General features: G+C 47.0%; 1 protein-coding gene across 6 annotated transcripts in view; it reads left to right on the top strand.

Moving 5' to 3' along the window:
• Positions 1 to 13,603, top strand: part of USP22 (ubiquitin specific peptidase 22) — a 199,238-nt gene extending 185,635 nt beyond the window's left edge. For all 6 annotated transcript variants that reach the window (XM_033963993.1, XM_033963992.1, XM_033963997.1 and 3 more), the window contains 3 exons: positions 6,712 to 6,774; positions 8,028 to 8,177; positions 12,693 to 13,603. In XM_033963993.1, the coding sequence (XP_033819884.1) occupies positions 6,712 to 6,774; positions 8,028 to 8,177; positions 12,693 to 12,735 (256 nt within the window). In that variant the 3' untranslated portion in view covers positions 12,736 to 13,603. The remainder of the gene's footprint in view (positions 1 to 6,711; positions 6,775 to 8,027; positions 8,178 to 12,692) is intronic.
• Positions 13,604 to 14,394: the final 791 nt, after the last annotated feature.

Raw genomic sequence — 14,394 nt, 5'->3', positions numbered from 1 at the left:
GGCCCGGGGTTCCCCCACTCTACGAGGCCATTCACCTACACTTCATACGGGACCGCTGAGGGTGGCGGAGCTATCACTCTCCAACCCGCGCATCCTCCGAACTCCCCCTCGGACCGGGGCTCCGATCCAAGGTTTCAGGCTTTCACCGAGGGAGTCCGGGTCGAGGTCACCGATTCAACATCGATCGGTACCCCGAACCCCGGCATCGTCTCCGAGGGGCTCCTCGAGACGTCGGAGATCCACGACCCCGGAACACTTTCACAGTGCTTCCCCGGTCTCGGAGCGTGGATCGGAGCAGGAGCCTCGATACTCGAGGGAAGCCTCCCCATCCTTCTCCACCCGACGGAGGTCTCGTTCACCGACCCCGCACGGGGCCTCGGGAACATCCCGCCCATCCTTCTCTCGCTTTGTCCAGGACATGGGCCACGCTTTGGACTTGGACCTCCAGTCTGACTCCAGATACTCTAAGGAGTACCTAGCGGAGCTGGATATGCCATCACTGCCCAGAGAGTCCCTTCGCTTACCGCCTAACCCGGTACTCCAACAGGCTATTTTCAGGAACCTGGAGACCCCCTATATGGTCACAGCAGTACCCTCCAAAATGGAGGCCAAGTACCGTACAGTACCCTTCCCGGGATTTGAATAACCGCAGCTCTCCCACCAGTCGCTGTTAGTAGAATCCTCCTTGAAAAAGGCTCACCCCTCCAGGGTCTCAGCGGCGGTTCCCCCAGGCCGAGAAGGCCGAACCCTAGACAAGTTCGGCAGGAGACTATATCAAAATGCGATGATGGCCTCTAGGGTGCAAAGCTACACTTTCACCTTCACATCCTACCTCAAACACCTCATTGGACTACTGAGAGCCTTTGAGACTGACTTACCGGCCTCCCGCCAAGGAGCGTTTAGCCTGCTTTCAGAGTCCCTCTCCAACCTATGCCTCCATCTATTCCACGCGGCCTATGATGGCTTCGAACTCTCCTCCAGAGAAGCAGCCTTTGCTATCGCCATGCGCCGCCTAGCTTGGCTGCGCCTGGTTGACATGGACCCCAACTTACAGGACCGGTTGGCTAACCTCCCCTGCGTGGGTAAAGAACTGTTCGATGACACTATCGAGATGGCTACAAAACGCCTCTCCGAACACGAACGCTCGTTTGCCTCCCTCGTGCGGCAAAAGCCTAAACCGCCCGCGTCCAGGCCGTTCAGGGCCCCTCCGCGCCGCTACCCACAAAAATCCACTCCTGCCTTCTCGCGGCCTCCGCCCAGGCGTCTGCAAGCCCACCATCTGGCTCTGCCCAAGTCCCAACCGCCTGCGACTACCAAACCATCCCCGTCCTTTTGACGGGATACGCGGAAGGGGGCGGACCCTCTCCGCCATAGTCCCAGGCTTCCTTCCCATCGGGGGTCGCCTCAAAGTCTTTTACCCTCGCTGGGAACAAGTCACGTCGGACGCATGGGTCCTTGGCGTGATCTCATCAGGATACTCTCTCAACTTTCGGGCCATTCCTCCAGACAACCCCCCAAGGAATTGCCCTCCCAACCGGACGCAGCTACCCCTACTCCTCTCCGAAGCTCGAGATCTGCTTCACCTGAGAGCAGTGGAGGAGGTTCCCCCCGGCCAACGGGGGAAGGGCTTCTACTCCCGTTACTTCCTGGTACCGAAAAAAACGGGAGACCTTCGCCCAATACTAGACTTGAGACGCCTCAACAAATTTCTGGTACGGGAAAAATTTCGGATGCTTTCCCTACTGACCCTCTACCCCCTGATCGACGAGGGTGACTGGCTCTGCTCCCTCGATCTGAAGGAGGCGTACACACATGTCCCAGTACACCCCGCTCACCGCAAGTTCTTGCGTTTTCAGGTGGGAGACCTGCACCTGCAATACCGAGTCCTCCCCTTCGGCCTAGCACCATCACCTCGGGTCTTCACCAAGTGCCTCGTTGTGGTCGCAGCTACCTTACGCTCCCAAGGTCTTCAGGTATTCCCCTACCTGGACGACTGGCTGATCAAAGCCCCGTCCAGGGAAGGGGTTATCTCAGCGACCCAACAGACTATTATCTACCTACAGAGTCTGGGGTTCGAGATAAACTTCCCAAAATCCCAACTACGCCCCTCGCAGTCCCTACAATTCATCGGGGCCACGCTGGACACGGTCCGCCTCCGTTCCTTCCTCCCCCCTCCGCGTCTAGAGGCGTTAGTAAGTCTGAACCGAAGGATCTCACTGCTGACCTCGGTATCAGCTCGACAGATGATGACTCTCCTGGGCCACATGGCCTCCACCGTCCATGTCACACCCTTCGCCCGTCTCCATCTGAGAATCCCTCAATGGACCCTGGCCTCTCAATGGCGTCAAGACCGGGACCCGATCGATCGTCCCGTGACAGTGACTCCTTCCTTGCAACGATCGCTCCGCTGGTGGGCCGTCTCTTCAAATCTTTCCAAAGGTTTGCTCTTCCTCACCCCTCCTCACAGCAAGGTACTCACCACGGACTCGTCGGAGTACGCTTGGGGAGCCCACCTGGACGGCCTCTGCACTCAGGGGATGTGGTCAGCAGAAGACCGCCGCTGTCGCATCAACGTGCTAGAGCTCCGGGCCATCTATCTCGCAGCTGTAGCTTTTCAACATCTGCTTCACGACCGGGTGGTCCTCATCCGAGCCGACAACCAGGTAGCAATGTACTATGTAAACAAACAAGGGGGGACAGGGTCTTGGTCCCTCTGTCGGGAAGCCATGCGCCTCTGGAAATGGGCAATCTCCAACAACACCTTCCTTCGAGCGGTGTACATACAAGGAGAACAAAACTGTCTGGCGGACAGACTCAGCCGCCTCCTCCAGCCACACGAGTGGTCGCTGCACTCTCAGACCCTACACAGGTGTTCGAAAAGTGGGGGACGCCTCAAATAGATCTGTTCGCATCCCCCCACAATCACAAACTGCCCCTCTTCTGCTCCCGGATACACTCCCCGGACCGACTCGAGGCCGACGCCTTCCTCCTCGACTGGGAGGGAAGGTTTCTGTACGTGTTTCCGCCGTTTCCTCTGATCCTGCGGACGCTGGTCCACCTGAAAACGGTGAAAGCCACCCTGATCCTGATTGCTCCTCGCTGGCCACGCCAGCCTTGGTTTTCCCTTCTACTTCAACTCAGTGTCAGAGATCCACTGCCTCTGCCTTGGTTTCCCTCCCTACTATCACAGAGTCAGGGTTCGCTGTTACATCCCAATCTTCAATCTCTTCATCTGAATGCTTGGTTTCTTTCCCCCTGACTTCTCAGTCAAGGAGATATTGGAGGCCTCTAGAAAGACCTCGACGAGAACCTGCTATTCTCAAAAGTGGACCAGATTCTCAGCCTGGTGCTCCTCTCACAGCCAGGACCCGGTGTCGGTCCCTGTCCCTCTGGTCCTTGACTATTTACTTCAATTATCTCACTCCGGCCTAAAGACCAACTCCATTCGAGTACATCTCAGTGCGATTGCGGCCTTTCATCAGCCCCTGGAAGGAAAAGCCCTCTCGCTTCACCCCTTAGTCTCTCGCTTCATGAAGGGTCTTCTGAATGTCCACCCTCCTCTCAAACCCCCTCCGGTGGTTTGGGACCTTAACGTGGTTCTGGCTCAACTAATGAAACCTTCATTTGAGCCCCTAGACAAATGCCATCCTAAATTCCTCACGTGGAAGGTGATTTTCCTGCTTGCACTCACTTCCGCCCGGCGAGTTAGTGAGCTACAGGCTCTGGTAGCGGACCCACCCTTCACTGTTTTCCACCATGACAAGGTGGTACTCCGCACACATCCAAAGTTCTTGTCTAAAGTAGTGTCTGATTTTCACCTCAATCAGTCCATCGTCTTGCCCGTGTTTTTTCCCAAGCCCCACTCTCACCCCGGAGAAGTGGCGCTTCACACTCTTGACTGCAAGAGAGCGTTGGCCTTTTACCTCCAACGCACTCAACCACACCGGAAAGTCCCACAATTGTTTTTGTCCTTCGACCCAAACCGGTTAGGCCACCCAGTTTCCAAGCGCACCTTGTCCAACTGGTTGGCCGATTGCATCACCTTTTGCTACGCTCGGGCTGGTCTCGCGCTGCATGGTCGAGTAACGGGACACAAGGTCCGAGCGATGGCAGCCTCCGTAGCGTTCCTCAGGTCCACACCTATTGAGGAAATCTGCAAGGCTGCCACGTGGTCTTCGGTTCATACTTTCACCTCCCACTACTGTCTGGACTCACTGTCCAGAAGCGATGGCCGGTTCGGCCAATTGGTATTGCGAAATGTATTTGCTTAAATTGCCAACTTCCCTCCATCCCTTTTCAGTTAGCTTGGAGGTCACCCACATGTGAGAATATCATGCCTGCTTGTCCTGGGATAAAGCACAGTTACTTACCGTAACAGGTGTTATCCAGGGACAGCAGGCAGATATTCTCACAACCCGCCCACCTCCCCGAGGTTGGCTTCTTTGCTAGTTAAGTGAACTGGAGACCACGAGGGGATGCGCCCCCTAGTGGAGCAGGAAGGCACGCATGCGTGGAGCAGCAAAGCAAACTTAAATCTTCAATCAAGTTTGCTTGAAAATGCTTCCGCATCGGGGCTCCGTAGATGACGTCACCCACATGTGAAAATATATGCCTGCTGTCCCTGGATAACACCTGTTACGGTAAGTAACTGTGCTTTATGGTTTAATGGGAAATGACCAACATGGATTTATTCAGGAGAAGTCTTGCTGTGGGTTTTGGGGGTTTTATTTTTTAAGGCTTCAATAGATTAGTGGTTAAAGATGAGCCGGTTGAGGAATTCGAGCAGGTCATGGGATCGGAAGCAATATCCTCTCATGGACTTGGAACAAATTCAATAGAAAATGGAGAGGAAGACTAAATGGTCAATTTTTTAGGTCTGTACTGGGATTGATGCTTTATAATTTATTTATAAATAGGAGCACTGAGTGAAGTGATCAAATTTTTAGATGTCACAAAATGAAATTGTTACATCACAAGGAGTTTGTGAGACCAGGAGATTTGACATCGAAATGGAAGATAAAATGTAATGCACACAAGTGCAGTGTGATGTACCTAGGGAAGAATGACATAGGGACAAATTTTTCCCCATCCCTGTGGGAACTCGTTTTCACGTCCCTTCCCGGTGAGTTCTTTTCCTGTTCCTGCAAGCTCTGTCTTCATCTGCACAATCCTCAAACATTTTAAAATCCTAAGCGGCAACATTCTAGAGCTCCGATTGTGATGTCATAATGCCTCATTCCACCAATGCCTAAGCTCCGTCCTCATCTGCACAAGCCTCAAACCCTTTCAAATCCTAAGTAGCAACATTCTAGAGCTCCGATTGTGATGTCATAATGCCTCATTCCACCAATGCCTAAGCTCCGCCCTCATCTGCACAAGCCTCAAACCCTTTCAAATCCTAAGTAGCAACATTCTAGAGCTCCGATTGTGATGTCATAATGCCTCATTCCACCAATGCCTAAGCTCTGCCCTCATCTGCACAAGCCTCAAACCCTTTCAAATCATAAGCATTCCAGGCTTGTGTGGTTAAGGCAGAGCTTACAGAAATGGGACCAGGACAGTGACAAAACTCGCAGGGACGGGGGAAAATTTGTCCCTGTGTCATTCTCTAACCCAAACTATGGCTACATGATGCTGGTTTCACATTAGGAGTTACCACCCAGGAAAAGGATTTAGATGTCATTGTACTGCCCTAATGTGCTCTCTTGACAGTTGAATTTGAGTGCATTTAAATATATTTAGACTATATTTGCACTTATGCTCTTTCAATAAACTACACTATATCTCCTCAGACGTAAAATTCCCTTCCTCATTGTATTAACCCTAATTGTCTTCCCTTTCCTATTCAGAATTGTAGTTCTTCTCCTTAACCTTTTGCAATCATTTCTATTTGATACTGTCAGTAATCTGTCTGATATTCATCCTGTAAGTCTGTCTTCCCTTTTTTATATTTTTAATATTGTAAACCGCCTAGAAATCTTATAGGCACTATAAAAAATTTTAACAAACTTGAAAAATGCTTTGGAATCTTCTGCTCAGTGCACGGCACTGGAAAAAAAGCAAACAATGTTAGGAATAATTAGGATATAGATGGGGAATAAAACAGTATCAGAATGCTGCTGTATCGCTTCATGATCTGGCCAAAAAGATCTTGAATTTTGTTTACCGCTGTTTCCCAAGCCGGTTCTGGAGTAAGCCCTTCCCAGTCAGGTTTTCAGGCTATGCACAATGAATATGCATGAGATTGATTTGCATGCACTTGCCTCCATTGTATGCAAATCTCTTTCATGCATATTCATTGTGGATAGCCTGAAAATTTGAAACGCAAGTGTGGGTTCTCCAGGACCGACTTGAAACACTGTTGTGTAGAATTCTGATTGCCACATCTCAAAAAAGATGTATCAGAAAGTAAAGAAAAGGGCCACCAATGTGGTAAAGCGATGGAAGGGCTAAAGAGATTAGGGCACTTTTAGCTAGGAGAAGAGATGATGGGTTGACCAGAACTGCACACACAACTTATGGTTCAGTCGCACCATGGAGAGATGCAGAAACATCACAATATTCTCTTTTCGTTTTCATCCTTTTCCTCTGTTTGCTTTTTTGGCTACCAACAAAACTGCCCAACGCCTTTAGGCTTAAATAAGTGTCTTGGTTTCTTAAACTCAGTATCTGGATCTTAGTGTAGGACCTGTCTTTTGTCTTCTGTTGCAGTAAAGAGAGCAGAATGAATGGACAGTATCCTCAACCAACAGATAGTCTAAACAACGACAATAAGTAAGTATAACATTTGAGTGTCCCACTACATGAGCAGGCATTAGGAATGAACATCCAGGGAACTTAAGGAGTTGCAAACCTGGGATATGGTGTCCTGGAAATACCATGTTCTATGTGCAAAAAGACCTTCTTTTAAAATTTAATTGTTAATTTGAAAAGTACCGCCCCAAGACATTTATAGGCATTTGATCTCTTTAAAGTTGGAATGTACATTGTCGAACTAGAATTATTACTAAAATTGTGAAACAGATAACGTCCCCGAGGTAAATAAATATTGGCCTGTGTAGCTGTTAGAAGGAAAAATGAGCTACTGAGTCACCCGATTTGTGTTCAGCTTTTTTGCGGCAGCTTGCGGTGCATGTGGCGGTGAGAGCAACGGCAGGAGGGTGTCCTTCGAGGTGCTGCGAGGTGTCCGGCTGCTACTGCTGCATAGGGAAGTGGAGGGAGAGAGGGAAAAGGGGCTGCTTTGGGGGGAGGGGTGTGCTGGGGGGCAGGCAGCAATCTTGGTTTGCTCGGGGGGGCCAGAGGGAGATAGGGAGAGAGACAGACAGAAAAAAGTGGAGGGGGAGAGGGAGAAGGGGCTGCTTTGGGGGTGTGGGGTGTGCTGGGGAGCAGGCAAAAATCTTGGTTTGCTCAGGGGGCCAGAGAGAGATAGGCAGGGGGCCAGGGAGAGACACAGACAGAAAGAATGGCAAACAGACAGGGGGCCAGAGAGACACAGACAAGGGGCCAGGGAGAGACACAGACAGAAAGAATGACGAACAGACAGGGGGCCAGAGAGACAGAAAGACACAGACAAGGGGCCAGGGAGAGACACAGACAGAAAGAATGACGAACAGACGGGGGTTCAGAGAGACAGAAAGAAAGACAGACAGAGACATCTATTCTAGCACCCGTTAATGTAACAGGCTTAAAGACTAGTAAGACTATATTTCAATAGGTCTGCTCTGTTGTAAGTGTGCCTGGGGTTAGAAGAGGCCAGCCTACACTGCATAGAATCAGTAGTCACAAAAATCAGGAGTTGATAGTTGGATTAATTTGTATCCTAAATCTAGGTCTGGCACATTTAAAGGAAGAGTGGGTCACTGCTCTTGGTGGATGTACAGATGAATATGATTGAAAATATGCATTTCAGTTGTTTTAATAGATTCAGAAAAATCTGCATCTTTTATTTAAGAAATATACTTTCTGTCTTAAAACTGGGCTGGATTCTCACTGATTCTAGATCTGCCTCCTGTGTTTTTCTCCTGTAGGTATTCCTTGTTTGCAGTAGTTAATCACCAAGGAACCTTGGAGAGCGGGCACTATACCAGCTTCATCCGGCAACACAAAGACCAGTGGTTCAAATGTGATGATGCCATTATTACGAAGGCTAGCATTAAAGATGTGCTAGACAGTGAAGGGTATGTTATCAAAATTAGACCACCGTAACTACCAGGTAACATGATGAGGTCTTTTAATTCTTTGGCCATATAGGTTTCATATGCCATGGAAACTTCACTTTACAGGACTCCTGTACATAAGAACTGCCATCTCCGGATCAGACCTTTGGTCCATCAAGTCCGGCGATCCGCACACGCGGAGGCCCAGCCAGGTGTACATGTCTCTGTTTTATCTGTTAAAGGTCATAACTGTGGTGGTGCTTCGGTCATATCAGACAGAACCTCATTTTTACTGTAGTAATGCTCGTCTACTACTGCTTTTCACTTGTATAGCGCTGAAAGGCATACAAAAACGGTGTACATTTTGACATTTATAGACGGTCCCTGCTCAGAAGAGCTTACAATTTAACTTGGACAGACAGACATGACACAGAGGAGTTTGAATTGTATTCGGAAGTGGATGGGAAGCCATTGAAGTGACTTTAGCAGAGGGGTAATGTGAGTAAAGCGGCTCTCCCGGAATATGAATTCTGAACGGATTGGAGGGAAACGAGATGGCTAAATGGAAGCAAGGTGCAGTAGTGTAAATGTAAGGTGATGACAGCTTATGCAGGAACTTTTCTCTTGATGCTGCCACTTATTTTTTTTGTTTTTTTTTTGGGGGGGGTTTAACCCTTTAGACCTCAGTTTGGCTGATCAAAAGAAATGTCTTAGAATAACTGTTATAAAGGGGGTGGGGGGTGCAAAAGAGCTTCAGAGCAAGGCTTATGAGCGTACCCTGAAAAAGTCATTCAAGAACCACAGAAAGCCACTACTTCACGATATCTGTCAGCTGTGAAATCTCACATCAGGCCCTGAGGAAAAATAATTTTATTTTTTTTAAATCTTTATTCATTTTCAAATCAAACAGTGCACAAAAATACATCATACAAGTAAGTCCAATATAGCACTATAATATCTAACACATAAGATCTAATAGTGGTAAAAAACAAAAAAACCCTATCCACTCACCCACCCACCCTTCATCACATTTTCAACTAAAATAGAGTGTAGTATATTATATAACATATGATAACATATCTTATTAACTTACACTCCATATCCACTCCCCCTTGAGTGTGCTAAATAGATCTAAAAAAGAAAAGGAAAAGAAAAGAATTGATGTCTATTCATTACAATACTTTGCCAATGGCTCCCATATCTTTACAAAGTTATTATATGTCCCTTTTTGTATCGCTGAGGAAAAAGAATTGAATTGAATGATGGCAGGCCATTTTGAAAGAAATTAGAATGAAGATACTGCTTTATTAAAACTCAAAAAAGCAACTGATCTTTAGATGGCTTTGAGCCTATAAAGCACTTGACTACTTCCTGAGCTCTGAGTGGGGGGCAGCACTGCAGGGATGTGAGCTCATAAGAGCATGGACCTTCTGACGGAGGTGCTGTTTCCCATATATTTTGCTGGAGACAGAGATCTTATATTGGTATTGGTATACAAGTTCCCAGCACTTAAAAGGAAAAAAAGGTGTGGTTGACTTGGTTATCTAAATACAAACCAAGCCTTCGCATGTCTTCTGCCTTTTCATTACAGATGCTGAGAGTGTAGTTTGCTACAGCATTTAAATAGTAAGACGAAAGGGCCATAAAGGCACAAGTAGGGTGTTTTTCTAACAGCAAATTTATGCTGATGGAATAAGGTCTTTCCAGAAACTAGTTACTGAAGGGGTTTTTAAGTGACAGACTATCTATTGTGTTTTCTTGCATAAAAAGAGGCTAAAATATGTCTTTTGAAGTTCTTCCCATTTCAGAAAATGTGGCATACAAAAGTTTTGTCTCACAAATTCTTCTAGAGAGAGATGAGATCAAAGATGTTTTCTGTCGTGGAACCTTTTTAGCAGAATAATCTATCAAGAGAACTTTGGAGAATGATGTGAAGAAATTGAAGAAATTATTAAAAACTTGGCTTTTCACCTCTTACTGTATATACTCGAATATAAACCAAGGTAACCTTCCCCCCCCCAAAAAAAAAGGAGGGGAAAAGGTTGACTCGAATATAAACTGGGGGGGGGGGAGTTGTTAATATCAAATACAGTGCCTTACCTTGCCAAACTCTGCACCCTGTTCCCTCTCCAATCCTGCTCTGCCAGGCTCTGCATCCAGCCCACTCACTCCCGCCCCCTGCCAGTTGGTCCTGTGAGAACTTGCGCCAGCCAATCGGCTAGTGGCTCTGCAAGGGCATGAGCAAAGGAATGTCCCTCCTGCCACGGTTCACCGCTGGACCACCAGGTATTCCAAAGGTATGCAGGGGAGCAAGGAAGGAGGTAAAAATTATTTGAATTGGCTGGAACAGGGGCGGGAGGGATCCCTGCTGTCCTGGTCCACCGCTGAACCACCAGGTCTCATGGCAGTCCCAGCAGAAGCCTGCAACAAGTTGGGGGCGGGTCAGTGCGGGCCTGAATATAAACCAAGACCTCCATTTTATTGGCCCCAAAATCTCGGTTTATATTCGAGTATATACGGTAATTTAAGAAAGGCTGTTAGCTGTGGGGGGTTTTGTGACTGATTTTATGGATATTTTTATTCATTAATTAATTTGTGTTGTTTAGCAGTATACGGACATTTTAATAAAGATAAAAGATTAAAGAAAATGCATAAGATTCGTAAAGCCCACACTGATGGTCCCAAATGAGACTATGCAATTTAAATTCCTTTTAAGTGTAGCCCACACATAACCAAAGTAGCGAGTTAATTTTACCTTACCTAGTATGAAGTCCCTGTAAATTCCTGCAGGCAGCTGTTTTGGATTTGTTCTTTGCCAACGCCAAAAGAATATAAAGCTGCCTAGATGTGGAGCGGTAGAGCATTCCAGCCTGGCCATGAAAGTGTAGCAAATTGAAGTTCTCTATTAGAGGCCCATCAGCCTTACACGTCTCTTACCCCTTTGACCCTTTGTTCAGCGCTCGGAGTCTCTGCTTTATTGCCACATATTCCCTTCTGCACACTGACCTTGCTAAGGATGCTCCTGATTTTCCTCCTTTTATGTTCTGGTCTCTTTTTAGTTCTGTCATCCTGCTGCCTTTACAGTTATTGATGCAGTTGTTTCAAAGCCATCTTATTGATCTCACAGGCCTATTGGCATGAGAGAGGTTTTCATATATGGATGTTCATTTTGGATATTCTGAAAACCTGACAGCTTTGGGAACCACTGCATTCACCACCTTTGCAGAAAGACAAGTCAAGAATAGTCTCGTACCCTTTATTTTTCCCAAGCTATAGCACTGTGAACTGCGTTTAACAACCACCTGAAGTTTTTCACTCTCACGTCGGCCCAGTCAGGTACAGAGAATCGAGAGTGATCCGAGCAGCCCATTGAACTAAGTCCCAATAAAAATCCTACAGCTACAGACTTCTGTCCGACCATCCTATGCTTCACCCCCCAACTCTGGGAGCTTGAACTTTAAATCAAATTGTGCTGTAGTCCTCAGTCCAGAGCTGAAAATTGGGCAAAAATCCTGTAAGTCCACCCCAGGCGCCATGTTGGTAGGGCTGCCGGCACCTCCCCGCCCCCCACCTCTTCCCACTCTTCCCCCAGCACGCCCCCTTCCTCTTTACCTCTAGTTGTTCACTGCCACGAGCAACAACTTTAACGTGCTCCTTGCGACTGCGCCATCTGTCCCGCTGACGTGGCTTCCAGACGCCGCTCATAGGAAGTGACGTCCACGGGAGAGACAATAGTCACGAGGAGCACATTGAAGTTCTTGTTGCACGCAGCGGTGAACAACTCGAGGCACAAGGGAGGGGGTGTGCATTAGACAGGGGGGATCGGGGAAGGAGATGAGGGTGGGGGAGGGCTGCCACCCCCCCCAGGTGCCTCTCACCCTCACTAAGCCACTGCACCTTGGTGCTAGTACTGCTGCTTGTATGATTGGAGGCACTGAATTGCAGAGTGCCACAGGGGTCCATACTGACACCTATTTTAATCTCTACCTCAAATTTCCAGCAGTGCAGCTTCAGTTGGACACAAAACTCTGTATCTATGCTGATGATGTGCAGCTACTCATAGCCATTGAACTATTGATACGGATTCATCTGTTTCCAAATACAATTCAAACTCCTCTTACTGACCTACAAATGCACTCACTCAGCTGCCCCTCACTATCTCACTTCACTTATCTTCCCCTATGGTCCCCCCCATGATCCCCCCCAGCTGGTAAGCCCCTCCTTTCTGTGCCGCAGCTTGAGGCTTCTGGAAGTGCGCAAACATTGCCGCGCAAGCACAAAGGCCCTCCAGACAGGCCCTGAGATGCAAGAAGAGGGTGCCAGCAGGGAAGAGGCACTGGTGCCGGCTGATTGTTTACAGGACGTGCCTGTAGACAGTCAGCTGGCGCCAGCGCCTCTCTTCCTCTTCAGAGTGCCATGGAGGCACACAGTTTGAGATGCACCGATTTAGGCAATATCAGATTAAAACTGAACGATAAGAATTGTGACACATGTTGAGGTTAAAGCCAAATTCTAAACTCTCTCTCTTCTTTTTAGGTATTTGCTTTTCTATCACAAGAAGTTCCTTGAGTATGAGTAGCCTTATCCAACAGATTTTCAGAAAAGAACTATAAGAAAGCAAGCCTTCTGAAATAACACACAAACCTACCTGGAAAGAAAAATTAAATAACATTACAAACTTTAAAACTAGCACTGAGCTGTAACAGGACCTACTTGACACTGGCTCTCACCACTTGGTGGAGCCAGAAGAGAACTATTCGGCGTGCGTGACAGTCCAGGATGGGCAGACGGAGAAAGGGAAGGAAACTACAGCCAGTCACAGAGGATCGAGAGCGATCAGTGAAAGGGGGCAGAGCAGCCCTGGCTCTTAAGTCCCTGCCTTATATTCCCTTGGGAAGACGTGTGGGAAGGCAAAAAGGGGGAGGGATACCCTCATCTCCATAAAGCATCTTTTTCATTTGGTGCTTCAGCTCCAACTGACCAATCATTTAACAGCTATTGATTTTTTTAAAAATGCAGTTCAAGTCTCTGGGGTTTTTCTTCGCCCATCTGGGTCTGAAAGCAGGGAGAGTGGAGGAAGGGATGGTATTACAAAAAGAAAAGAACTTTGTAAGGATCTTTTTATTTGTGAATTTTAGTTATTAAATAAATACAGTATGAAACTATTAAGAGATCTGTTTTTCTCAACCATCACAAGTGACATTATGAATCGTGGGACTGCTGCTGTGCAGGTGACGAGATGTCCTAGCGCCTCCTGCTGACAGGGCAGAGCAGGACAGGCCAGGGGATCGTTTTTTATCACCTCTTTTTTTGTTGAGCCCATTTTTGTTTTTGTTTTGTTTTTCTATGGATAACTATTTTCTTAATTTTGTTTTCCTTTATTCCCTTTTCACAAGAATGACATTCATCAATGCAATATCAGTAAAATTAATGAATTGGCATGTTTATACTGTAAAAAGTGGTCTTGATTCTTTCTTTTGAACAATATGTTCGTGGAAAATGTTCTTGTTGCAGTTTGGTTGGGTGGAGGAGGTTTTTCCTCAAGAAGAGGTGACTTCCTCCCTGCATGATGGTTTTAAAAATATTTGATTTACGTTTCAAGTTGAGGAATGTGATTGAGCTGCTAGTTAAGGTCTCTCATGCTGCTCCACATGGTTGGACATGTGAAGAGAGAGTTAACATTGTTAGTATTAAAAACAACAGATCATTAATTGATTTTAATTAGGAAGTTAGACACTTAGGGCTTTACATGCTAGAATTTAAGTTTAGCACTGTGATTTCGATGTAGCAATCCAGAGGGCCACCTCTAATCAATCAGTTGAGACAGTTTCTTAGTCATCCTACGGAAGTATCACAAAAGTGTTTCCACAATTGATACTAAAACACAGCTTGTCATGCTGGGTACCTAGCTTAATGTGTGACAGCAGCATATTAGATAAAGATTATTTAGTTATTTGTACTAACAGGTTTTATCCAGATTCAGAAAAGATGATATTTTATTCTCACTGTTCGCATATGAGGAGCAGCGTTTTCACAAGTACTTGGGTGTGACACTTGTGAGTTTACAAGGAATTGTTCACAAACATTGAATATGAATAAAGCATTTCCACGGTATACTCTGTATGGCGGAACCTTCCCTAAATCTCATATCCAAGGCATAAGGCATTTAGGAAGGGTGCTGATTATTGCAGGCCATTTGGCTGTTTAGACAGATCATTTGTCCTCGCTGGTTATTTGA

Source organism: Geotrypetes seraphini, chromosome 11, assembly GCF_902459505.1.
Source record: "Geotrypetes seraphini chromosome 11, aGeoSer1.1, whole genome shotgun sequence".
In the NCBI taxonomy this organism is placed as follows: domain Eukaryota; kingdom Metazoa; phylum Chordata; class Amphibia; order Gymnophiona; family Dermophiidae; genus Geotrypetes; species Geotrypetes seraphini.
The sequence above is the reverse complement of the archived record's forward strand: the minus strand, read 5'-3'. Positions and strand labels throughout refer to the sequence as shown.